This window comes from Danio rerio, chromosome 18 (genome assembly GCF_052040795.2).
Source record: "Danio rerio strain M-AB ecotype USA chromosome 18, GRCz13ab, whole genome shotgun sequence".
NCBI lineage: Eukaryota > Metazoa > Chordata > Actinopteri > Cypriniformes > Danionidae > Danio > Danio rerio.
Window position 1 is genome coordinate 35,553,566 of NC_141038.1, and position 26,956 is coordinate 35,580,521.

Consider the following 26,956-nt stretch of genomic DNA (forward strand, 5'->3'; position numbering starts at 1 on the left):
GAAATCACTCAAAAATCTGGTTTTATAAATTAAAAAATCAAACAAATATAATTTTTTTTAACAAAATGACAGATTCTTTGATACTGATTCAATTAATACTCACTCTCCTCTACTTATTCTGTGCTTTATTAGGGGTTTTACAGTGGAATGAATCACAAATAAATTTGACAATTGTTATACACCCTTCGAGCAGCAACTCAGCCCTGAGAGTACAACCTTCAGTGCTGGAAAAAACACTCGCTTTAAAAAAAAACCATTTGATTAGATTGGAATGCTGACTCCATTCCAGCCCACATGACCTGCCTTATGTCATACCCCTTTGTCTGTGGTTACAATCAATCATCCGTATTAATTATATTTAGTTATTTAAAAACACTGTATCAGTTCAAACTGTGCTTGAAATTTTCAGTTGATCTCAATGAGGGATTAGGGATGGTTTCCTTTATCTGGACACTCCTGCTTGTTGTTCCTTTACAAGCAAAAGCAGAAAACTCGCTTTGCCGAATGATGGGACAAAATATTAATCCACTGATATCCAAAGAAGGAGAAGTAACCATTGGAGCACTTTTCCCAATCCATAGCATAGAAATATTGCCTTCATTTGAGTTTACAGTAAAACCTCAGCTGCTATCATGCTCCAGGTATGTAATATTACTAACTGAAAAACATTAGACAAGGTAATGCATTGAAATGCAATAAATTAAAGTAATAAATTATAAAAGTATAATCTCATAACAGTGCATAACTAAAATTGTATTTTTTTATACATTAACTTGTTCAGCAAATTCTTTTGTTGGCTTTTTTCTCAGTGTAAATCTAAGAGATTTCAGAATGGCTCAGACAATGACCTTTGCCATTGACGAGATTAATAAAAATCAAAGTTTGCTTCCAAATGTTTCTATTGGTTATCGAATTTATGATACATGTGGTTCAAGACTTTCTTCTATGAGTGCAACTATGGCATTGATGAATGGTAAAGAATTTTCTGCTGAGGATAAATGTAACGGACAGTCTGCCATACATGCCATCATAGGAGAAACTGAGTCTTCTGCTACAGTGATTCTGTCCAGAACTACAGGACCTTTTAAAATACCAGTGGTAAGAGACTGTACAGCATAGCCTGAATAGCAAGTCTAATAAAGCCCTACATACTGATGATGGTTTCATAGATTTCTTTGTTTGTTTGGGTTTTTTTTTTACAGATAAGTCACTCAGCCACATGTGAATGTCTTAGCAACAGGAAAAACCATCCCTCTTTCTTTCGAACTATTGCTAGTGATTACCATCAGAGCAGAGCACTTGCATACATAGTCAAGCACTTTGGCTGGTCATGGGTGGGAGCTGTGAACAGTGACAATGACTATGGCAATAATGGAATGGCAATATTTCTAAATACAGCTCAGGAGGAGGGGATTTGTGTTGAGTACTCAGAAAAATTCTATCGAACAGATCCTGAGAAACTTAGAAAAGTAGTAGACACAATTAAAAACAGCACTGCAAAAGTAATTGTTGCATTTCTTACCAGTTTGGAAATGGAAAATTTGCTTCAGGAACTAACTAAAGCTAACATTACAGGACTCCAAATTATTGGTGTGGAAGCGTGGATAACAGCAAACAGTTTGCTCACTCCAAACAGCTTTCGTGTTCTGGGAGGATCATTGGGGTTTGCAGTACCAAAGGTCAATATTCAAGGTTTTTCAAACTATGTCATAAAAGATTTCTGGGAAACAGCTTTTCCATGCTCAGAGACTGAGATAAATGTATCTCAATATTCATCATTAAGTTGCAATTCTTATGATGACCTGCTTTTGCTGAAAAATTACAATGAAGATGTGCCTGAACAAAGATATGCAAGCAATGTCTATAAAGCAGTTTATGCTGTGGCTCATGCATTACACAGTCTACTTAAATGTAAAGTAAATGAAGGTTGTAAGAAAGACCTGAAAATACAACCTCAGCAGGTAATGATCGCAATACAAATTGACAATGTAAGAGTGATTGCAAAAAGTGACTTGCTCTCCTGTACATCATTTTCTCAGGTTGTTGACACTCTAAAAGAAATAAATTTCACCATAAATATGGGAGATCGTGTGTGGTTTGACAGCACTGGTGCCACAATAGCCCAATATGAAGTCATAAACTGGCAGCAAGGCTCTGATGGATCAATCCAATTTAAAACAGTGGGATACTTTGATGCCTCACTGCCACATGACCAGCGCTTTGTTCTTAACACTGAAAGTATAATCTGGACTGGAGGACAACTTGAGGCAAATAACAATGCAATATTAACTGATGGAGCTACATATCAATATATAACATTTAGAACAACGACAAATAATTAATATAATAATCAGTAAATGAAATTTAAACAACAACAAAAAACACTGGTACCAGCTCTAATTGAACCAGCTTTTGTCCTTCAGAGGTTCTTTCCTGGAGTTTAGCTCTATTCCTAATCATGGGCACATTGATAAAATTCCAATGCATTCCTAAATACATGCACTGTGTTCCATTTGGAAGGGCCCCTAATTCCTTTATAGATTGACAAGTTTGAAGGCATTATGGCATAGGAATGGGCCCTTTGAATGGAATGCACTGTGCAACACCAAACACTTTCTCTGCATTCAGGTTTTGTATTTTTGTTTAATCAAGGATAAAGCTTATCTACCAAGGGTAACATCCATCCATTACTGTAGTTCGAGTTTATGCAGAATAATGGAGTTTTGTTTTTTTACATTCCAAAGGATTTAAAAGAATAAACATGAACCAAACATTAATCATTTGTGGACCAGGGTAATAATTGGTAATAATAGATAATAATAAATCAAATCAGCTAATTTTCTTTCAAAATATTTGAAATTGAATAAGATAAAATTGAAAAGTAACAAAAAGACTTGGCAAAGAAGTGGAGAAATGTAAATTTACTGAATTTCTGGCACAATTTTAGATTTACTTTGGTTACAGAATTTTTCATTCATCAGTCCACAGTAGTTTCCTTTACCTTTTTATTAGTTCACATATGCCATACTTAGTAATGCTTTTAAAAATTAAAATTTTTAAATTTGTAAATCATACATCTTTCTATGTAGAAGCCAAAGTCTGTGTGTAGTGAGAACTGCCCTGCCGGTACCAGGAAGGCTGTACAGAAAGGACGGCCTGTCTGCTGTTATGACTGTATTCCATGTGCAGATGGAGAAATCAGTAATGACACAGGTAATATTCAGCCTATCTCACATTTTTGAAGAAGATGTTTAAGACTTTTGTTCCTTTTTTATCCCTTTTATTTAACTTTAACAAGCAATGTCTTAACAAATTAACTACATAAAACATTGATACTTTTATTTCTAATTGCTGTAATAACTGTAATTTTCTTCCAGATTCAGTTAACTGCAAACAGTGTCCAGGGGAGTACTGGTCTAATGCTGAGAAAAATAGATGTGTGTTAAAGACTGTAGAGTTTCTGTCATTCACAGAAGTTATGGGTATAGTTCTAGTCTTTTTCTCACTCTTTGGAGTAGGATTAACTGTGCTGGTTGCCATTCTATTTTACAGCAAGAAAGAGACTCCCATTGTAAAAGCCAACAACTCAGAGTTGAGCTTCTTGCTGCTCTTCTCATTAACTCTGTGTTTTCTCTGTTCACTTACTTTTATTGGTCGACCGACTGAGTGGTCCTGTATGTTGCGTCATACAACTTTTGGGATCACATTTGTCCTATGCATCTCATGTGTTTTAGGAAAAACAGTAGTGGTGTTAATGGCCTTTAGAGCTACACATCCCGGAAAAGATATTATGAAATGGTTTGGTCCTGTACAACAAAGACTTAGTGTTATTGCACTTACCCTTATACAGGTTCTAATTTGTGTGCTTTGGCTAACAATATCTCCTCCATACCCCTACAAAAATATGAAATATTTTAAGGAAAAGACCATTCTTGAGTGCAATTTGGGTTCTACTATAGGTTTTTCTGCTGTCCTAGGTTACATTGGTTTGTTGGCTGTCCTGTGCTTTTTCTTGGCTTTTCTGGCTCGCACACTACCTGATAAATTCAATGAAGCGAAATTCATCACATTCAGCATGCTCATATTCTGTGCTGTGTGGATCACATTTATCCCATCATATGTCAGCTCTCCTGGAAAATTGACAGTAGCTGTGGAGATATTTGCAATTTTAGCTTCAAGCTTTGGTTTATTATTTTGCATTTTTGCTCCAAAATGTTATGTCATTCTGCTTAAACCAGAACAAAACACAAAACAACATATTATGGGAAAGATTTCATCAAAATCTTACTGAAAAATAAAATAATGTAGGGTTTCTGTGGTGTTAAATTTTTCAAAATAAACACATATTCCAATGGTTCAGTTCATGCAACACATTTCACAAAAAAAGGTGAAACAGCAATTTGCGATAGTAATCAAGTAAATTGGTTAAATAGTTATATGATTTAAATGGTGATTTCTACAGGTCATTGTAATTATGATTTGGCACAAAAGCAGCATACTGGAAAGTTCTAGTCTTTTAGAAGCAAAATATGGGCAAGAAATCACCAGTTATAATATGCACCAGCAAATATGTGAGAAAATTACTGAAATGTTTAAAAACAATGTTCCTCAAAGAAAGATAGGAAGACATTTGGATATTTCACTTTCAGCAGTGCATAACATAATTAAAAGATTCAAGGAATCTGAAGGAATTGCAGTGTGTAAAGGACAAGGGCGCAAGCGTAAGCTGAACAAGCATCATCTCCGATCCCTCAGGCGACCCTGCATTAACAATTGTCATTAACCTATAAGCAATATCACCACATGGGCTCAGTACTAATTTGGCAAATACATCAAATCATCCACATATGCCTGTGGCCATGCTGTAAAAACTGTACTGTGCCAAAAGGAAGGCCTATGTAACAGAGTCCAGAATTGCTATTAACAGGTCTTGGTTTAGAGGCTATTAATTATCTGCGACAGACCATCACACAGTCCAACTTGATGAATACTGATGAATCAGTATTTCAATATTTTTGAGAAGAAAAAGATAGCATGTGCTCTAGACAAAAGAAGAAAAAGATAATTTTAGCCTGTTTCAGCGTCTATGTCGAGCAGAAGCAGCACGCAGGCGTTTGCCTTTCACACCAGCTGCGTCTGCAGCGCGCAGCTCTTCGACAGCTGCTGCAGAGATCAATCTATCTTTGTCTATTCTATCTAGTTACCTATATTTCTCTATTTACAAATAAACTTTTTAAACTTTTACATCTGCACCAAGGCCCATGGCAACTTACCCCTATGCTGTTTCCTTAACCTGCAAATCTTTATTTTACAAATTATATAGGCTAGATCAAGGGTGCTCAATCCTGTTCCTGGAGAGCTACCTTCCTGCAGATTTCAGTTGCTACCCATATCAAACACACCTGAACCAATTAATTAGGACCTGAACACCATTTGATAATTACAGGCTAAATTGACTATACAGCATAGTTTAATTGAAAAGGTTAGGGGTTTAGATGTAAATGTTTGACTAACGTGGGGACTAAGGGTGCTTTCACACCTAGACTTTTGTTTCGAAACCTGTTTCATTTGCCCAGTTAGCGCAGTTCATTTGACATATGTGAATCCAGCAATCTCCAGAGTACCCGCGGGGTCTTACACTGCAAAAAATGCTTTTCTTGCTTAGATTTTCTGTCTTGTTTGTAGTCCAAATATCAAAACATTCTTAATCCTAGAAGAATTTTCTAGACAAGCAAAACATGTTGCCTTGTTTTAAGAAATAATCTGCTAATATTAAGAGATTTTTACCTTAAAACAAGCAAAATAATCTGCCAATGGGGTAAGCAAAATAATCTTGTTTTTCCTTTTGACATAAGATTATTTTGCTTACCCCATTGGCAGATTATTTTGCTTGTTTTATTGTAAAAATCACTTAATATTAGCAGATTATTTTTTAAAACAAGGTAACATGTTTTGCTTCTCTAGAAAATTCTTATTGGACTAAGAATTTCTAGATATTTGGACTACAAACAAGACAAAAAATCTAAGTAAGAAAAGCATTTTTTTGCAGTGTATAAGCATTGAAAAAGTCTTGAATTTGATCATCTCAAATTAAGGCCTTAAAAACCTTGAATTTGGTATACAGAGTCTTGAATTTTGTTACAAAAGTCTTAATTTTATTAATTTGATTTTGCCTTTCTTAAGATTAAGTTCATACCATCACAAAATTAACTGTTACTAATGTAGGCTAATAAAAAAAAACTATGCAGCGTAACATTGACTGCATCTCACGCTCCACGCCAAAGCAGAAAGCTCGAAAGCGTGCGCACCCATTACTATGGTTACTTGAGGTGAGGTACAGAACAAGAAAATCGCTAGCCTAGTTTGTCGGCTAAAGTGGGAAAGTGTCGCTGTGGCCAAGGAATCTGAAATGCGTTTGGGTCAAGCCTGTGCCAGGAAATTACCGCAACGTCTATGCTGTTGATGCCGGAAATCTTTCAAGCTAACGTTAGCGATAATGGGTGTTAGGGCCCTGGAAGACCATATGGGGGGTTGCCAAACACACCGCGTGTAACGTTAGAACTGCTTGTCAGCACCAATCACCTATTGTGCAGTTCTGTGCACCGGAGACCTCTTCGGTTACTGAAACAGCTTTGGCTATCAGTAATGAAGAAATTTCTTCATTAGAAGAATGACAGTTTCTTCTTCTTCCTGTTATACGGTGGTCAATAAAAAAGTTTTTGATGTGTTACTGCCACCTCTCGCTCTGGTTGGTGATGTCGCCAAACAATCATTGGGCTGATACGAGAAACTTGCTTGATTGAAAGATGACGGAGGGAGATATAAAGAGAGAGAGAGAGAGAGAAAGAGTTTACTGTAGTAAAGGCTAAAGTATACTATGATAATTTCTATTGGTTCATGGTAGTTATACATTGGGGTGTAATTCATTAACGAAGAGTTGTAAATATACATACACAATATACTGCTTATTGCATACTTATTAAGTATTTTCCTTAACTATAAATGACTATAGTATTTTAATTGTGTAACACCTGGATTTATTGGATATTTTGTTTTTGCTGTAATAAAAATATATTTTGTGCCTGTTTGGTACAGCATGTTTATTCATTCATTCATTGTCTTGTTGGCTTAGTCCCTTTATTATTCCGGGGTCACCACAGCGGAATGAACCGCCAACTTATCCAGCAAGTTTTTACGCAGCGGATGCCCTTCCAACCGCAACCCATCTCTGGGAAACATCCACACACACACTCATACACTACGGACAATTTAGCCTACCCAATTCACCTGTACTGCATGTCTTTGGACTGTGGGGGAAACCGGAGCACCCATGCAAAGTCAGGGAGAACATGCAAACTCCACACAGAAACACCAACTGAGCTGAGTTTCGAACCAGCGACCTTGCTGTGAGGCCCCAGCACTACACTGTTAACCCTTACTGTAGATTATGCAGTAAATAACTGTAAAATAGCCAGCGTTTAGCTGTAATAAAAAGAAAAAAGTATTTTACTGTAAACGAAGCAGGATTTGTATGAAATTCTGTAGTGCAAAGAATAAATCACAGTAATTTACTCTATGTACCCATTACAGATATTTACTGTCAAAATAAATGGTAAATTACTGATCAACCATTACTGCCCCATCTACTCCAATGCTTTATGTTGTTATTTATATTTATTATATAAATTTATATATTTATATATATTTACTGTTCAGTTTTGATATGTGAATGGTCAGTATTGGGGGGAGAGTGGGACATTGCATAGATGATAAGCTGAATTTCACTGCAGCCATGTGTTTTCTTTGGTTTCTTTTATGTTTTAACTTTGAGTATCAGGAGTCAACCAATGCCACAGAGATCAATAAAAGCTAAGCATAAGAAATGGATGACATGCATTTAAAGGCAAAAATATTCACACAGAGCAAAGAAATTCAATTCAATTCAATTCAGCTTTATTTGTATAGCGCTTTTACAATGTAGATTGTGTCAAAGCAGCTTCACATAAATGGTCATAGTAACTGAAACAGTGTGGTTCAGTAACTGGAACAGTGTGGTTCAGGTTTTAGTGTTTAAGTTCAGTTCAGATCAGTTTAACTCAGATCAGCGTGATTTAATCATTACTGAGAGTTCAAACACTGAAGAGCCAATTCATCGATGCGTAGCTCTACCAATCCTGAACCATGCGAGGCAGTGGCGACAGCGGAGAGGGAAAAAAAACTTCACCTGATGGGAGTGAAGAAAAAAAACCTTGAGAGAACCAGACTCAGTTGGGCACGACCATTTTAATTTCTCTGCTGGCCAAAAGTCTTGTGCAGAACTTCATTCGCCGTGGTTTAGGCTGGAAGATGGCCTCAGCGAAGACTCGTCTGTCCCTGGAGCGTCGCTGGAATCAGACTCATGTTCTCCACTCCCCACGACCATCAGCGCAGCAGCAGCTCAGGATATGGCCTGGTCCCGGATATGGAATCCTTGGGATCATCACGTCGCTGGTCTTGGATCCAATCAGTGACTCCGCATAATCTGAGGACCTCGGGATGAGTATCCCCAGGTGAAAATAGAGAATAAAGAAAATAATTAGCGTAGCTGCTGTTCATAGTGTATATAAGCAAGATGCAGAAGCCAGTGTGGGACCCGCGAGGTGATGCATTAAGTGTATGCTTTACTAAACAGATAGGTCTTTAATCTAGTTTTGAACTGGGAGAGTGTGTCTGAGCCTCGGACGTTATCAGGAAGGCTATTCCAGAATGTAGGAGCCATGAAAGAGAAGGCTCGACCTCCTTTACTTGATTTTGCTATTCTAGGTACTACCAGAAGCCCTGAATTTTGAGATCTTAAAGAGCGAGTTGGTTTGTAGCGAGACAAAAGGTTGGTTAGATAAACAGGAGCTAGATTATTTAGAGCTTTATAGGTGAGAAGTAATATTTTAAATTCAATATGAACCTCTGCCCAGCTTGAAAGTGCTTTTTCTAGATTTATTTGGAATGGCAAAAAACCTAGACAAAAGATTAAATCTCTGCAAATGCCAACAGAGCTGGGTGGATTAGCTCTGCCTAATATCTTATATTACAATTGGGCTTGCCATGCCAGACTAATTTGGGAATGGTTTAGATCTTACAATGACCTATGCCCTAGTGTGGATTCCTGGGCCTGCGACCCACTATCTGTCTGGAGTTTGTTTGCTTGTCCCCACATATATAAAGAGACGGTAAAGAAAAATCCAATACTTTACAGCTCTATTAAAGTTTGGCGACAGATTTCCAGGTTTTTGGGGAGGGGGGAAGCTATATTTATGTTAAAACCAATTTATTTAAATCAGGACTTTGTCCCTGGCATAGATTCACCTCTTTTCAAAACATGGCACATAAAGGGAATTCGTATTCTATCTGACTTGTTCCAGGATGACTCTTTAATGTCCTTCCAACAATTACAAAAAAAATTTGATCTCCCTAACCAACATCACTTTGGATATCTGCAAGTTCGTCACTGTTATGTCAAAACAAAAACAAATACCAGAAACATTAGCACTCAATAGTTTGGAAAGTTTTCTTGCTAACACAACAAATGCTGTCCATTTTATTTCTAGATTTTACTCTTTTCTCCATTCTAATATCTCTGGACTTGTGAACACAGTGGCCCATAAGTGGGAGGAAGACCTGTGTAATGTTTATATAGATGATGACTGGCATGAGGCTTTGAGGTGTATTAGATCCACTTTTATTTGTAATCGACTTAGAGAGACTCAATATAAGATTTTACATAGGCTGCATATAACACCAGTGTTATTGAATAAAATTGATCCCTCTATACCAGCCCTTGCTGTTAAGTGTCATACAGAGCTTGGAACATACTTTCATTGTTTCTGGAAGTGCAAACTCATTTCAAGATTCTGGAACTTTGTTGCGTATGAAATTAGTACAATTTTTAAGATCAAATTAAAAAAAGATCCTGGTCTTTTTCTTTTGGGACTCCCTTCTAAAACACAAGCAATGTCATTGACCCTTGACACCAAAGGTTATAAATTGCTAGATAAATTGCTACTTGCGGCAAGAAAATGCATCCTTATTAGATGGATAAAAAACACTCCCCCCACTGTGACACAATGGTACAGAGAGATTTTTGCGGTTTTGCCCCATGAGAGGCTTTCAGCTGTGCTTAATGACAACATACAAAGTTTTCAAAATATATGGTTTCCTTTTATAGATCACTTGCCCTCACATGTGAGGGAAATAGTTTTGTGTGTTAATTAGGTTTTTGTTTTGTAGAGGAGGGTTGTCAGAGGCTTAGAGAATGGTCTTTTTGTCACGGTTGCAGGTTTGTGCGCTTTTCCGGAGTATCTGTTTGATCACGTTGGTTTGTTTTTGTTCTCCTCGTGTATTTGTTTTGATCACGTGTGATGACGGCACTCAGCTGGCTTGATGAGCTCGCCAGCTGAGGCTCATATTCGGGTCTATATATGGGCCACGTTTTCTGTGTGTCTTTGTCAGTTCGTTATGTGTGCTTATGATGTGCTATTCTGTCTGTGTGCGTAGGATCTGAGGACTATTTTCTGGACCCTGTTTCCCGTCTGATTCCTGCCCGATCTCTCCTAGCATTCTTTACTTGATTTTTGTTTGACTTTGTCAATAAATATTATTTTGTTTAACTCGCACTTGGATCCCTCAGAACATTCATTTATACGTGACACTTTTGTTTTTTGTTTGTTATTTTTGTTGTTTTTTTTATCTTCTTTTGTTCTGTTCTAATGTTCTTTTTTTCAAATGACATGTCCATATTATTAGGAATGTGCTGTGATGAGGAAAATATATATTTAGTTTTGTGTGCCTTTCCAGTGACTATATGACTAATTGGTTGCCAATATTGATACTTATAGATAGTATGACGTTTCCCTTTTTCCTTTTTTTTTTTTCCTTACCTCCATATACCTGCTGGCTTGTTTTTAAGGATTACTACAATTCCTACAATTCTTTGCACATTTTTGTAAAACTTGCCTTTGATTATGTCAGTAAAAGCACATTGTACAATTTTTTGAAAACCTTAAATAAACATGTTTAACTTGAAAAAATAAAAAATAAAAAATAAATTAAATACGAAAATTAACAGGCATATTTTCTAGACCTGGTCAGAACTCTGGCTGCTGCATTTTGTACTAATTGAAGTTTGTTAATAGAGGATGCTGGGCAACCAGCAAATAGAGCATTACAGTAATCCGGTCTCGAAGTCATAAAAGCATGGACTAGCTTTTCTGCATCTGAGATGGATAGCATATTTCGTAATTTAGCAATATTTCTCAGATGAAAGAAGGCAGTTTTTGTGACATGGGATATATGGTTTTTAAAAGTTAGATTGCGGTCTAATATGACACCCAAATCTTTTATAGTAGAGCTTAAGCTAACTTTGTATCCCTCTAATTGTAAATTGAGTTGCGAGATCTGCTGTGTGCAAGATTTAGGCCCAATAAGTAATAATTCTGTTTTGTCGGAGTTTAAGAGAAGAAAATTGTTGGTCATCCAGTCTTTGATGTCTTTAATACACTCAGTTAGTTTAGAAAGTTCAGACGTCTCGTCAGGTTTAGTTGAAATATATAATTGAGTATCATCTGCATAGCAGTGAAAGCTGATCCCATGTCTTCTAATAATGTCTCCCAGAGGTAGCATGTAAATTGTAAACAGTAAAGGGCCTAAAACTGATCCTTGAGGCACCCCATACTTTACTGGGCAGATTTGTGAAGGCTGTCCATTAAGATTCACAAACTGGTAGCGGTCAGTTAAGTATGACTTAAACCATTGTAGAGCCTGTCCCTGGACACCTGTAGACTTTAAGCGATTCATGAGGATATTGTGGTCAATGGTATCAAACGCCGCACTAAGATCGAGTAAAACTAATAGCGAGTAGCACCCTCGGTCAGCAGCTAAGAGTAAATCATTGGTTATTTTCACTAAGGCGGTTTCTGTGCTGTGGTGAGCCCTGAAACCTGACTGAAACACTTCAAAAATATTGTTCGTCTGGAGAAAAGAGCATAATTGAGTGGAAACAACTTTTTCTAGTATTTTAGACATAAATGGAAGATTTGAAATAGGCCTATAGTTAGCTAAGTTGTTGGTGTCTAGTTGCGGTTTCTTAATAATAGGCTTAATAACAGCTACAGATGTTACTACTTCAATGTGTTCCTTGTGCCGCCATTCATACCGCGGCGACGGCGGTACTTGATGCGCCAGCAGCATTTGACCGCTGGGTGGCACTTTAACCAAAGATATTCAGCTTTGCCTTTTCACAATGCTAAACAGACTGTTCTGTAGGCGTAGCTTACTGTATGTGATGTGATGTGTTCAATTAAAATATAATTTTAATTTAGTTTTTCTGGTAATAGACATGCTCTTACACTATACTATGCTGTAGAAAAGATACATGGTGAGAAGTCAAAAAGCAAATATAAGAATTAAGTTATTAGCCTTCAGTGCCCGATTAAATTGCGTTGGGGTGAAAATAATGTTTTGATTTCTTTGACTATCATGGCAATGTTATAATCTCAAATCTTAAACTTAATAATATAGATTATCCTGCCGGTAGAGCACATCACCTCACAGTTGTGAACTTGCGATCACCTCAACTTACATTTAATTTTTTTTTACCTGGTTTATTGTAAACTTATTAAGTGCAAAGAGGATTCGTTTTGGAAAATAGAATTGAAGAAATGAAAGACAACTAAAATGAAAGCACAAACATTCAGTACAAATAAGTAGTCTTAAATAAATAAATAAATAAAGCAGTCTTTTAGTCTAAATATAGAGAGATGTAGTGTTTGCTATTTTGATAAAACTAAGACGACATGTTCATTTATATTTTTAATTTACATTTTTATTTACATTTTCGTTGTTGATTATATTTACGATCTCATTTTATGTTTCAATTATAGTACATAATAATGAATGATTAATGAAAATAAATGAATAATGAAAATAGGACATAAATTAAGTCTGCCAGGTTTATTTTTAATAATTTAGTTTCAGTTCCGTTTTTTTTGTTTCAAAGCGTCAATGTTCTGCTTTAAAGTATAACTGTTGTTTTGTTTAGTTTTTTTACTTAATGGCTCAGTATGTTTTGTATTTTAATTTCATATTCAGTCACCTTGCATATGCGTGTGAAATATAATGCCGCATAACCGCGGAAAAAGAAGAAAAGGCTGTCAGTTAAAGCTAATTAATCAAAATTAGCTATATTAAAATACAGCATTTATGTTATTACAGGCAGAGTGTGAACAAACTAAGGCTAAGATATGTGCTTGCCTTTTAATGCATTTAAAAATATTTGCGGCCTTTTTATAAGCTACAGGCAACTATGGTGTATAATAATGTTTTTTTTTTTTTTTTTGTATGGTAAAGGACAATGCACATTATGTTATTGATGTAAACTTAGGCTAAAACTTACCATTGATAAACGTGACCTACCTCAAGCAGATCACTTAAAGTGTAATAAAAAATAATGTTGCCACAGGACATAAATTAAGTCCCGCAAGTTTATTTTTAATAATTTAGTTTCAGTACTATTAATTTTTTTTCTCAAAACGTCAATAGCACCTTCAATAATCTAAACATTAAAGATGGACCGCAAGATGTGTTGAGTGGCTATATGTGGTGAAGAAGATGGCAAAGCTAAGTGTGATTATTGTAATAAACTAATAAGTTATAAAGCAGAGTCCCGACCAACAGGACTAAGCATATGCGGTTGGCTCATTCTTCACGAATATAGAATTAAAATTATGGCGCGTTAGGTTCATTGTGCATCCCGCAGGTGCAACCAACAAGGGTTATGCATTTGAGTTTAACTTTTTGAGCGTTATAAGCAACTCGTTGTTAGTTTTTATTTAAATATATTGAGCCGAAACTAAGCAGCGCATTCTCTCCGCCTCCTCGTTTATAACCAGCTGGACACGCCACTGAAGCAGGAGAGACACTCCGTCGTTCATAATCTTAGCTGATGTGTCGGAGTCGAAAGAATATATCAAAGAGGAATGTTCTTTTAACAGTCCCGATATGTTCAATCTTTTTTCCCTGTCATTTCTCTTCAGCAAATTATATTTTTAAAGCTGCTTGATTCTTTTAAAACCGAAAGCAGAGCCCGTCAATTGGTGTTTTTTCATAAGATACTCCTTTATGAATGTTTTATTTTATGAGTAGTCTTTAATGTGCTTTTTAATAGTTTTATTTTATTCAAAGCAGCACCTAAAAGCGAATTTATCCTCAAAACGTGGCATGAGAGCGATGCATGTCATGTGTTGCATATTGCCTTTTTTTCTGATCTTTTTGCATAAAGGTTTTAATCAAAAGACAGGTAATTTAATTACTTTCGATGTGCTAAAATATTTGTTAAATAAATGTTATTTCAAAAAAAGCATATGCAATGTGCTCTGACAGGTAAAATCCGATTCTTTCTCTCTTTCAAGTTCAAAGCAAATTTGAATGCCAAAGGATTTTGGATATGCATATACAAGACATTCTTCTTTTTTTCCGAATAACGAACAATTTCAACCGCGGGGTAATACCGACAGCTTGATTTGCAGTATTTTCTAACATGTTAGAAGCAGGCAGCGGACATCAGCTAGCCGTAAAGACGGGCCGGCACAAAAAAACATGGCTGCCGGTGGAGAAGCGGCTGTGCCCTCAGCAGCTGATTGAGACGGAGCTGCATATCCTGAGTGCACTAAATACTCCGAGATCCGGGAGAAATTCTACCCGATAATCCAACACATACAAAACAACTTTGAGTCCCTGTCGAACAGAACCCATCTTACAGGGGGAGTGTGTGTGCTGCTGTGTGTTCACCCAACAATACCCGCTCCTGTCTTTAACACACAAATACTGGAACTCTTTATGTGGACTTACTTTTGATAATAGGCTACTATTATTACCTTTATCCTGTTTAATGTTATCAAAAATCTATTTTTATTTTTATTATTATATATATATTTTTTTATTCTTTTTTATTTTTATTAATAATTTTTTTATTATATGTTATTTTCATATTTGTTTGCACTACTGCCCTTTTTGCACTGTCTTGTTTGTGAGACGCGCACTGCTTTGGCAAAACGAATGTACAGTTACTTGTCATGCCAATAAAGCACCTCAAATGTGAAAATAGCCTAGGCAACAAATAACAAATAGTAGTCTAATAATAACAAAAAATGCCCTTTTCATTTTCATACAATAGGCCTATGTGTGGGTTTTGACAATATGTGTTTAATTAAGCTATAAAGATCAGATGAAATGCATAGTGAAATATGAAATAAATGTCTCTTTTGCTGAAAATTTAATTAATCTATATATTTATCATTTTAAAAATCAACTCCTTTTTGCCCAGAGAAAGAGGCGCGCGGCACTAGCGGACATGGGGTGCTTTTCCAAAAAAAGACGTACAGTAACCTGCAGCTGAACTATGCACAGTTTGGGGGAAAAAATGATATAGTGATGCATGTTTCCCAAAACCCCTAGTTTCTCTGTCACAGATCCATCATTTGAATCAGGTTAGTTATAAGTAAAACGCACATAATGATAAAGCACACCATCATCACGAGGGCAATTAAATAGACAACCTAAACTTTTTTTTAATTGTTTATTTATGTAATGTGAGTTTTTATAACTTTGTTCTTTAAATTATTTATAACTTAGGCTATTCTATCGAGATGACACCATAAAAGGCCTTCAATGCACTGATATAGGTAATAGGGAGACAATGAAAAGCCGATTTCACTATTGACCCTGTTTTTATTCATTGACGGCTTCCCAACGCCGCATTTCTGTTGCGCGAAAAAAAGCTGCTGCAAATAAGCAAATCTATGACAATACAATTTTAATAGTTTCATAGTAGTAGCTGGTGTGCTTCATCTGCGTGATTCTGATTTGACATTCTTCCGCTAAGCTTGCACTGTGTTGATGTGTAAATGGGCTATGATCTTTGCTATTGAGGCTAAGGCATCAAGGTGTAAATGAGCTACTTTCAATTTCGAGGTGGGGGAAGTGGGAAGAGGCAATTCAAATGTACCATCTCTAAAAATAAAAAAGGCCGCTTATGCGGCATTTGTGTTTATTATTACCTTATTTTTATTTTATTTTTATTAATTTATTCATTCATTCTTCATTTATTTTCTTTTCGGTTTAGTCCCTTTATTAGTCTGTGATCGCCACAGCGGAATGAAACGTCAACTTATCCAGCATGTGTTTTACGCAGTGGATGGGGCTTCGGGACGGAGTGAAAGGAAAGGCGGAATTTGCCCCGAGTCTGGGAAAGATGGCTTGCCGTAATTACACTAGTTTTCATATCGCAAACATGCGCCAAACACATAAACAAATAAATAAAAAAGGAAAAGAAAACATCTAGACTTATAGGCTGAGGTCTTTTTGCTTATAATCGCCCTTATGTTTCCGTTTTAAATGTAAGGCTGTTGCATAGAATAATACAATTTTAATTTATAAGTGATTTTGCTGCGTCCCCCTTGATGTTTCAATAACGCATAATAATCTACACACCATATTAAAGACACAGCAGACATAAAGGTTGTGTGTGAGAGCCCGAGCAAAAGAGCGCTCTCTTCACAGCTCTGTTGATGCTGCTAGCGGCTTCTTTCTTTTTGTTATTTATTTTGCAGATAATACACCCCAGATAGCAGGCAGTAATCGGCCCGAGCTCGGCTGCCCTCCGGCGCCTCCGGCTCCGACTCGGCATCGGCGAGTGTTATCCGGGCCGAGTGCGGCCCGCAGCTCGCTCGTGCACATGCGGCTTTGATGCGGCTGTAAAGCACTGGCCCGATTCCGGTCAACCATATGGCAACCGATTAAGGCTGATGGCAACCGATTAAGTTCTTATTTTATCTAGTAATCTGTTAGCTCCACGTTTAATGATAATTTGAGAAAATATTCATGGTACGATAGCAAAAAAAGAATATTTAGTGTGGATGGTCGCAATGTTTAGACGCAAACAAAACAATATTATTTATAAATAGATTATACATGTCATCTAGAGAAAAACTATGTAAAATTCGCTTATTTTTGAGATAGCACGCTACTGTGCTGACTGTTTTTGTTTTAAAGCAGAAGTTGGTTTCATAATAAACACATGCGTGACTAAACTCATGATCCACACTCCAATCCAGACGGTGGCGGTAATGCTCCAAAAAGCTGGTTGTCAACCACCATGGCACGAAGATCACAAGAAGAAAAAGTTTGGTTTTTTAAATATTTCATGTGGATTCCGGTCAGAAAGGTAAGCTTTTTACTGCTTGTGTACTGTATAATTAGCAAATGTAGAGCTTAAAACATTTCCACGGTGTTTGGTTGTAACAGCGTTTAGTAATTTACAACAGTTTGATATGAAATGTAACTTGCTTTAAGAAACACGACTGGAGCTAATGTATGCTAACGCTAACAGTTACAAACACGTCTGAAAGTTCCTTTTCCTTTTACACAATGTTAGATTGTAACGTGTGTAGTGACTGAAAACTATTTTAATTATTTTAAAGAAACATGAAACGAATTTGTGTGTGTGCTAACTTTGCGTTAAAGAAAGTTTCTGTAGACGAATCCATTACCATGGCAAAACGTGTTTTTTTCCTGATTTAACATTATAAAGTACCGTGGATGTTGAAAAAATCATTGTACAGGCGTTTACTTATCCAACAGTATTAATTCTGTGATTGTGTAAATAAAAACTAATCGTTTTGGATTAATAAAATATTATTGTTTATCTTGTTTATGCAGTTAGTCACGAAAAGTGATCGAAACTCGACTGTTTACTATTCTCTTTAAATTATCCAAGAGAAATATATTACTATGCACTTTAATTCATATGTGTTAGCCTATGTGAATCAATTATATCTTTTGCTCAAGCTGTAATGGTCAGTTAATGTAAAACTGAACGTCTTAAAGCAGATTTTGATGGTTTTTTTTATGTTATTGACAGTGATAAATTCTGATTTAAATGAATGGGTAACAATAGTTGTTGGTTAAGTCTTGTTGTTCTTGTTTAACAAAGGTTAGTGAGATCATTTTGCAGCACACCACGACCAAAGAAGTCAATGGCACACTCTTTTGAACGTGAATAGGCATGCTATATTTGTGTGCTAAAAGTCCATTATAAGCTGTAAACTGCTGATACATTTTCAACATAGATTGAGCTTTTCAGACATTACATTACTAATTGCTTCACAAACAGCTGAAATGGTTTATTGTTATTGGCTATCATCATCAAACATTTTTCACAATGGTAGGTTAATCTTCATGGGTACAGAATAATGCATGTGCTTGACCATCTTACAAATCTATGTCTCAGATTCATAAGGCTGTCACTCTGCATGAATCTCCAAATAAATCTTGTGCAACCTTCTGTGTACTGATTATTTACACTATAGGTATTATATGCATTAATTAACTTTGATAGTATTTCAGGATTTGAACTTTTCTTTACGGGAGGTTAACAACAATGTGATGTTTTATTATAGATGCATATGAGGAAGCTCGACTCAAACATCCACACGCAACTGTGATTTCTGACTGGTAGACAGATGAGGACGATGACTGTCATACATCTAAAGACAGAACAGGTTTGTTTGCAATTATTTTAAACACATACTGTCAACATTATGTCATTGATCTATTACAACCTGTGAGTTTTGCCCTGGCACTATACTAAAGTGATGTTTTGTTTTGTAAATGTATCTGATTAAGGGACAGTATAGACACATCTATACCATGATGAAGAAAAATTACTTGGAACAAAGAGGCTGGATAAAAGGCAGGTATGAAGATTTCAGAAATCAATGCAGCACCACAAGTACCATCACCATCAATGACTATGGCAGAATTCTTAAGACCACCATCAACATGCACAGATACTGTACATTCCAGTACACCAGGCGTGTCCAAACTACGGCCCGCGAGGCTTTTTATAAATATCAATAGAATCTGGCCCGCTATACAAAAATGAACGTAATTCAATAAATAACCACCTGGTGTCGCTATTACATGCATTCAATTAAGCAGCAGTTCTTGTTATGATCTATCTATCTATCTATCTATCTATCTATCTATCTATCTATCTATCTATCTATCTATCTGTCTGTCTGTCTGTCTGTCGGTCTGTATGTATGTCTGTCTGTCTGTCTGTCTGTCTGTCTGTCTGTCTGTCTATCTATCTATCTATCTATCTACACACAGTTGAAGTCTGAATTATTAGCCCCTCATTGATTTATTTCTTCTTTTTTAAATATTTCCCAAATGATGTTTAACAGAGCAAGAACATTTTTACAGTATGTCTGATAATATTTTTTCTTTTGGAGAAAGACTTATGTTTTATTTCGGCTAGAATAAAAAGCGGTTGAATTTTTTTTATGAACCATTTTAAGGTCAAAATTATTAGCCCCTTAAGTCTTCAGAACAAACCATTGTTATAAAATAACTTGCCTAATTACCTTAACTTGACTAGTTAACTTGATTAACCTAGTTAAGCCTTTAAATGTCACTTTAAGCTGTATAGAAGTGTCTATAATATCTAGTCAAATATTATTTACTGTCATCATGGCAAAGATAAAATAAATCAGTTATTAGAAATGAGTTACTAAAACTTATGTTTAGAAATGTGTGGAAAAAAATGTTTAACTCTCCGTTAAACAGAAATTGGGGAAAAAATAAACGGTGGCTAATAATTTAGGGGGGCTAACAATTCTGACTTCAACTGTATATATGTATATGTATATATATATATATATATATATATATATATATATATATATATATATATATATATATATATATATACACACACGTGTCTGTGTGATGTATGTAAAATTTGGCCCGCGACAACGTTTGTTTTTTTGCATCTGGCCCTCGGCCCAAAAAGTTTGGACACTCCTGCAGTACACCTATGAACATTTACAGTTTTTGTTCTAGTGCAGTTTGAGATCAAGACAGAACTTATTGCATCTCGTGATGTCTTTGTAAGAATTGAAGACATCACTAAATTTGTTAAGGTTTAATGCAGCTAGAAAGTAAAGATCAACTAGAGAATATCAGCAGTGTCTAACCCACTGTTGTATTTACAGAAGTTGTATGAGAATAAGCTACAGGTTGATTTATACTAATCTGTTATTTTTCTTTTTTAGCACGACTGACTGAAGTTTTAAAATCATGCAATGTCATAAAGCAGCAGCTGGGCCTGATTCTCACAAAACCAAAACAGACGTGATGAAATTCCAGATGTAAACACATTTGACCTTCCTTTGGCCAATTTGATTTGGAAAAGCTTGAAAATCAACTAAAGGAGCAGCCCGAACAAATGAAGAAACTGGTAAGTTCAAGCTCTTGCTAATTTCAAAGTGTTTTAAGTTTATTTGTTTTTTTTATTGTTTTTTTTTTTTTTTGCTTCGTAGGTAGCCTACTTTTTTCCTAATTTTTTCTTTTTTTTACATTAGTACTTGTTCACTACTAATTATCTGTTTATCTTTTAATCACAGATGGAGTGAGGACAAATGTCCATACCACACCACTGATAAAGAAGTGGAAAAATGCATTACAAGGTAGCTACAACTTGCCCCTGACAGGGATGGAGGAAGAAAGAAGAGAAAGCTAATGTGTCAAATGTCTACATCACTATTTTGTTTTATTTTTTAAACAACATTTTAAGTGTATTAAGATGTTCCCTGATACTTGAACAATTTGTTTCTTTCATTTGCATTTATATATATATATATATATATATATATATATATATATATATATATATATATATATATATATATATATATATATATGTATGTGTGTGTATATATATATATATATATATATATATGTGTGTGTGTGTGTATATATGTATGGTATGTATGTATGTATGTATGTATGTGTGTGCGCCAAATTCTGAAGAAACATCTTGATACATTTTTAATAAACGTAATACAAATAAAATTATAAATATAAAATTGCACAAGACGTGTATATATATGAAATGTATAATCATCTCACTCATGTCTTGCTGTTTGTGCAATTGATTTTGTCCAAGTTTATTTAAAAATAAGTTTGACTTGTTTGTTTATTATTATTTTAATGTTTTATTAAAAAAATGTTTCACGATGTTTCTTCAGAATTCTGCAGTACTTTTTACAAGTTTGACTTGGATATTTTACGGATTGTCATTGGTATTTTTAAGATGTTTCTCGCTATATCTTAAATTGGTTTCTATATTTAGGTTTATATAAAATTTAGCTGTTTTTTACAAATTTTTAATTCAAGTCTATTGGGAAAACAGGGTTGTTTTAAAAACATCTGTGTTTGTGTGTAATTTTTAGATTTTTTGTTTAAATCTTTCTGTGTGTCTTTGTGTTGTTTTATTGTTGTTTTTATATTGATATTCTTGTGCACTACAAAATTATTTATAAAATTTTAGTACTATTTGTTTTCTTGCTATCAATAAACGTTTAACATTTATTTATTTTGTCATTTGTCTGATTATTTTCGTTACAGAATATGTATGCAGTTTGCACTTTATTCAAAGGTTAAACGCAGTGCTTACACTTTGTGTTTACATTATAGCCTGTGTTTGCTGTTATATAAATTCAAATGGTTGTAATACCATATATCAAGTACCAACGTAATACCAAAGGTTTTATAAGGTGTATAAATACGGAGTCGCGCCAGCTCCGGGCCGCAGCGCTCATTACCCTCGCGCCGATTCCGGCGCGGATGCGCAGCGTCGGCTCGCTTACGGCCGCCGCATCTGGCCCGCTTGATTCGGGCCGGAATCGGGCAGTGAGTCCACAGGCATCCGGCCCGAGTCCGGCAGCCGAAGTTGGGCCGAGGGGTAAGTCTCCGGCAGGCGACAATCTAGCCGGAACTGGCCCGAGTGTATTTTGCTATCTGGGACCATATGAATACAACAGAAAGACATAAAACTTTACAAATTACCTTTTGTAGACTCAAAACAAGTGTCATATCTTGATAAGCCTAAGCCACATTAAAATATAATTTAAAGAATTACATTATCGGATATAATAAAATCGCATTAAATAAATAAACCAATATAAAACAAGCAAAAGCAAGCTATAACAGTTTAGGTAGGCCTATATAGCCTACATAAATAAAACCGTTAAAGCCAAATCAAATTTTTATTTTACAAGATATTTTCTTTTAAAAGATTTTAGATATTTTCTAAAAACAATAAACACCAGAGAAGGTTTAGAATATTATTTATAAAGTATTTGGATATGATGATAATAATCAAATCGTGCAAACAGAGCATTTTTGGGAACACGTTTCAGGTCTCTCCAGTGCATTTGGGCTGAATGTTTGACTGTGTCTAAATGAGGATGTTATAAAATACATTTTCTACCGAGTTATTAACGGATGCACGATGCCAACAGTCGGGGGACGTTCTGGGGGCTGGGTTTGCGTTACGCGCTGCGAGCTGTAGGCCGACAGTGGAAATGCGACATGATTTCGGTCTCACTGATGCCCATTAACACCTGAAAGACAAGCTTTTGGTTATGAGATGGGGGAAGGGGTATGTCTCCACCCTCAAGTGTTTTCCACAAACATGGTTACACAAAATCCAAAACTCCCGAGGACGGATGGCGTAACCGTAGCAAAACCTATGCGTTTTAAAACCAAACCGCATTAAATATGGGGCCTTATAAAAATTTATGTTTCTATGCACAGCAACTTCTGGACTGAACTACTTGTTATTTAAAACATCTGTATTACGCTCTAGCATCCACCAAAACGAATATATTTGTACATAAAAACACCGAACATAGCCTAGCTGAATAGGGTGTTGCCTGCTGAGCCATGACAGCAGCAGACAATTCCGCACGACCATAAAGCCTTCACCCGACAGTTATTTTCTAATATTCACAACGCGAGCCACAACAATAGACATGCCATGCCCATCATCCTTACAGACAACTTCGCTTTAAACTGTATTAAGGTCCCATTTACACTGCACAGCAGTTTTATATAAAACGTTAATGATACATATAACAGGCTACATTTTGATGATGAAATAACCTTTTAAACGATGGCTTTTTATTTCAGTATTCAAACATTAAATAACGAATGCATCAAGTGAAATAACGAATATGCAAAAACACATGTATATAAATATAAAGGACTATTATAATTAGCAAAATGCTGCTCTATTTATCTTTGTATTTTTATAATTTTATTATTGTTATTTTTAATATTTTGAATTAATTAAAGCTATAGACAAATACTGCTTGACATTTTAGAAAATGTTTTGCGTATACCCAGTACAGAGAACAAACAAACAAAAGCACATGGCTTGTTAATCAATTAAATCAAGCTCTAGCCACTAATAAAATAATGGAATATTTTATTATTTTAATATTTTAGACGATGGGTTAGTAATTATATTATAAATGGTTATGTTCAGATCAATGAAATAATAACTTTAATAATTCTGCTTTGCATTTTTCTATGCATTACTAACATCACTAAACCATACATTTGTTTTATAAGTTAACCAAATATTTGCAGAGATTCAGCAGTTTTTTTTCTGACGCGTTTGCCATTCATGCCAGTCAGTGAAAAAAAAAGTAACTGTGGCCCCGTTTTCAGGTATTCAGATTCGTTTTTATTAATCTGATTCAACTTTTATTATTTACAGGACATAAAAATGCAATCAAAAGTTTCAAATCAATGTGCATTGTCCTTTACCATACAAAAAAAAAAAAACATTGTTATACACCATAGCCTGTAGCCTATAAAATGGCCGCAAATCTTTTTAAATGCATTAAAAAGCAAGCGCATATTAGCTGTACCTTGAGTTTGTTCACATTCTGCCTGTATTAACATGCATGCTGTATTTTAATATAGCTTATTTTGATGAATTAGCTCTAACTGACAGCTTTTTCTTCTTTTTCAGCGGTTATGCTCGCATTATATTTCACACGCATATGCAAGGTGACTGAAATTGAAATTCAAATACAAAACATACTGTGACATTAAGTAAAAAAAACAAAAAAAAAAAACAGTTATAGCTACTTTAAAGGAGAACATTGACGTTTTGAAAAAAAAAAAAAAACTGAACTGAAACTAAATTATTAAAAAATAAACCTGCTAGACTTAATTTATGTCCTGCGGCAAAAATATTTTATTATGATCTGCTTAAAATAGGTCAATTTATTTATTTTTTTTGCTTTTGATGAAGCTGCATTCAACTTAAGCTCAATGTTGGCAATGTCTTTAAATAAATAATTTATTTAGGCCTATTTTCATTATTCATTAATTTTCATTATTCGTTTATTATTATCTACAATTGTTGAGACATAAAATGAGATATCTTTTAAAATGAGATATCTTTATAAGAACATCTTTCTATATTTATTATTTATTTATTTATTTATTTATGACTACTTATTTGTACTAAATGTTTGTGCTTTCATTTTAGTTGTCTTTTACTTCTTCAATTCTATTTTCCAAAACGAATCTTCTTTGCACTTAAAAAGTTTACAATAAAGCATGTTAACAAATTTTAAATTATTAATAAAGGAATTATAATGCTTTGACTTATTGTTTAATATCATTTACAAGCACAGTAGCTGTATGGGCTATTTCTGTCCGTTCGCATCCCGTCCCTTTGCGCCCCCTGGCGGCTCATTCACAAACTGCGGTCATACACTAAAAACAGAGCGGCACCTATTTCAAATGGCGGCGGTACAAGCCGCGGCGTTAATAGCCACTTTGAACTCTCACCTACTGTAGCTTGTAAGAGTTTGGAACATGGCCTATAGATAAAGAAGAGTTGATAATGTTAAGAAGAGGTTCTCCTATAGCAGGTAGCAGCTCTTTCAGTAATTTTGTTGGAATTGAATCCAGCATACATGTAGCTGGTTTAGAGCTATTTATAATTTTTACTAACTCTTCATGTTCTATGATTTTGAAGCAGTGTAGGTTATTATTATGATTTAATGAAATATTTACAGAATTTGGAGTATAAGCCGGTGCAGAAAGTTTGGCATCTCCTATTTTCTGTCTAAAGCCTTATATTTTATTACTGAAAAAATTCATGAAGTCATCACTACTAATTTGCGGTGGAGTAGTTTGTTCCAAGGATGACCGATTATTTGCTAATTTAGAGATGGTGTTAAATAAAAATCTAGGATTGTTATGATTATTTTCTATCAGTTTGCGCAGGTGCTCGGTCCTGGCAGATTTTAAAGCCCTCCTATAGCTGGACATACTGTCTTTGTACGCAATTCTAAAGACCTCTAAATTAGTTTTTTTCCATTTACGTTCCAGGGTGCGGGTTGCTGTTTTGAGCGCACGAGTATGACTATTATACCATGGTATAGTTTTAATCTCCTTAGCCTTTTTTAATTTGATGGGTGCCACAGTATTTAGTGTGCTAGTAAAGATGGCATCCATACTGCTGGTTACTGCTGGTATAGTTCTACTAGGGCGGAGTATTGGAGCGGGTTTGCTGATTTTAGGTAAACACAGCTTATATAGTAAGAGGTAGTGATATGTAATATCATCACTTTGTGGTATAATGTCTACGTCAATAACCTCGATTCCATAAGACAGAATTAGATCTAATGTATGCTTTAAGCGATGGGTTGGACCCACAACGTTTTGCTTTATCCCAAGTGAGTGTATTAAATCCATAAACGCGAGCCCTAATGTATCATTAGCGTCATCAATGTGGATGTTAAAGTCACCTACAATTAGCATTTTATCAGTTTTGACTAGTAAGTCAGAAATAAAATCAGAAAATTCTTTTAGAAATTTGACATAGGGTCCTGGGGGTCTATATATGGTGATTAAAGCGAGAGATAACATAGGTTTTTGCATAGTATCTGGAAGCTGAACATTAAGCGATAATACTTCAAAGGAGCTAAACATAAGTCCGTTTCTCTGTTTAATATTAAGGAAATCACTAAAGATTGATGCAACTCCACCACCACGACCAGTTTGACGAGCCTCATGTTTATATAAGAATCCTGGAGGAGTTGCTTCATTTAAGCTAATATAGTCATTTTGTTTCAGCCAGGTTTCAGTGAGACAGAGTGCATTAAGATTGTTTTCTGTTATTATTTCATTAATGATAAGTGCTTTAGGTGCAAGTGACCTGATGTTTAGGAGACCAAGTTTTACGAAATTTGTATTTTCACTTTCAACTGGTTTTTCTGGTTTGATTCTTACTAGATTGTTTTTTCTGGAGCACACAGTACGTTTATTTCTTAATCTAATAATACGAGGAACAGACACAGTCTCTATAGGATTTGCCAGATAGGTGGCTATAATGTGAATTTTGTGAATTTTTACCTGCTAGTCAGATGGTGCGAAGTAATCTGGAGATGTTGTCCGACAGGAGTTCAGCTCCGGCTCGACTGGGGTGCAGGCCGTCAGGACGGAAGAGCCTAGGACGCTCCCAGAAAAGATTCCAGTAATTAGCAAAGAGCAATTTCTGTTCTTTACACCATGTTATTAGCCATTCATTCAGAGCTAAAAGTCTACTGAACCTTTCATTTCCTCGGCGGTAGGTAGGAAGCGGCCCAGAAACGATGATCTGCGTGGCGGACGAGGTGCGTCGAACCATCTCGATCAGGCTCCTGAAGTCCTTCTTCAGGATCTCCGACTGCCGGAGCCCGGTGTCGTTTGTCCCCACGTGGAGGACAACGGCACCAGGGCTCTCGGCAGCGCCCAGGATGGTTGGAATCTGTGTAGAAATATTTCTCACACGGGCACCAGGAAAGCAGAAAGTACGTACTTTATTACCTTTCAAGAGTTCCCACTTAGATATGCTTGGCACTTATAGCAGGTTTGGCATGCTGTCCCGGGAGAGAACCCTGAGCTCGGAGATATTTGAGCCCAGGGCTCCCGCCCGGTCTAGAAGCATATCAGGAGAACCGAGATCAGGTAGGTCTCGATCGCTCCCCAAAAAATGCCTCTAGCTCGGGAC

General features: G+C 35.6%; 1 protein-coding gene and 1 long non-coding RNA gene across 3 annotated transcripts; both read left to right on the plus strand.

The window, feature by feature from the left end:
* Window positions 1–392: 392 nt before the first annotated feature.
* LOC100007210 (extracellular calcium-sensing receptor-like) lies at window positions 393–7,630 on the plus strand. The gene is made up of 6 exons (NM_001442719.1): window positions 393–641; window positions 810–1,098; window positions 1,203–1,961; window positions 2,040–2,267; window positions 3,090–3,213; window positions 3,378–7,630. The coding sequence occupies exons 1-6, from the start codon at window positions 433–435 to the stop codon at window positions 4,289–4,291; spliced, it is 2,523 nt and encodes an 840-aa protein (NP_001429648.1). The 5' UTR covers window positions 393–432; the 3' UTR covers window positions 4,292–7,630.
* A 9,569-nt stretch (window positions 7,631–17,199) lies between these two features.
* LOC147832879 (uncharacterized) lies at window positions 17,200–21,465 on the plus strand. 2 transcript variants are annotated; one of them, XR_015515095.1, is made up of 5 exons: window positions 17,200–17,254; window positions 18,489–18,590; window positions 18,715–18,785; window positions 20,148–20,332; window positions 20,499–21,465. It is a non-coding gene; the product is annotated as an uncharacterized LOC147832879 (long non-coding RNA). The 2 variants fall into 2 exon arrangements; XR_015515094.1 differs by lacking the exon at window positions 17,200–17,254 and having other exon boundaries at window positions 18,352–18,590.
* The last annotated feature ends 5,491 nt before the right edge of the window (window positions 21,466–26,956 follow it).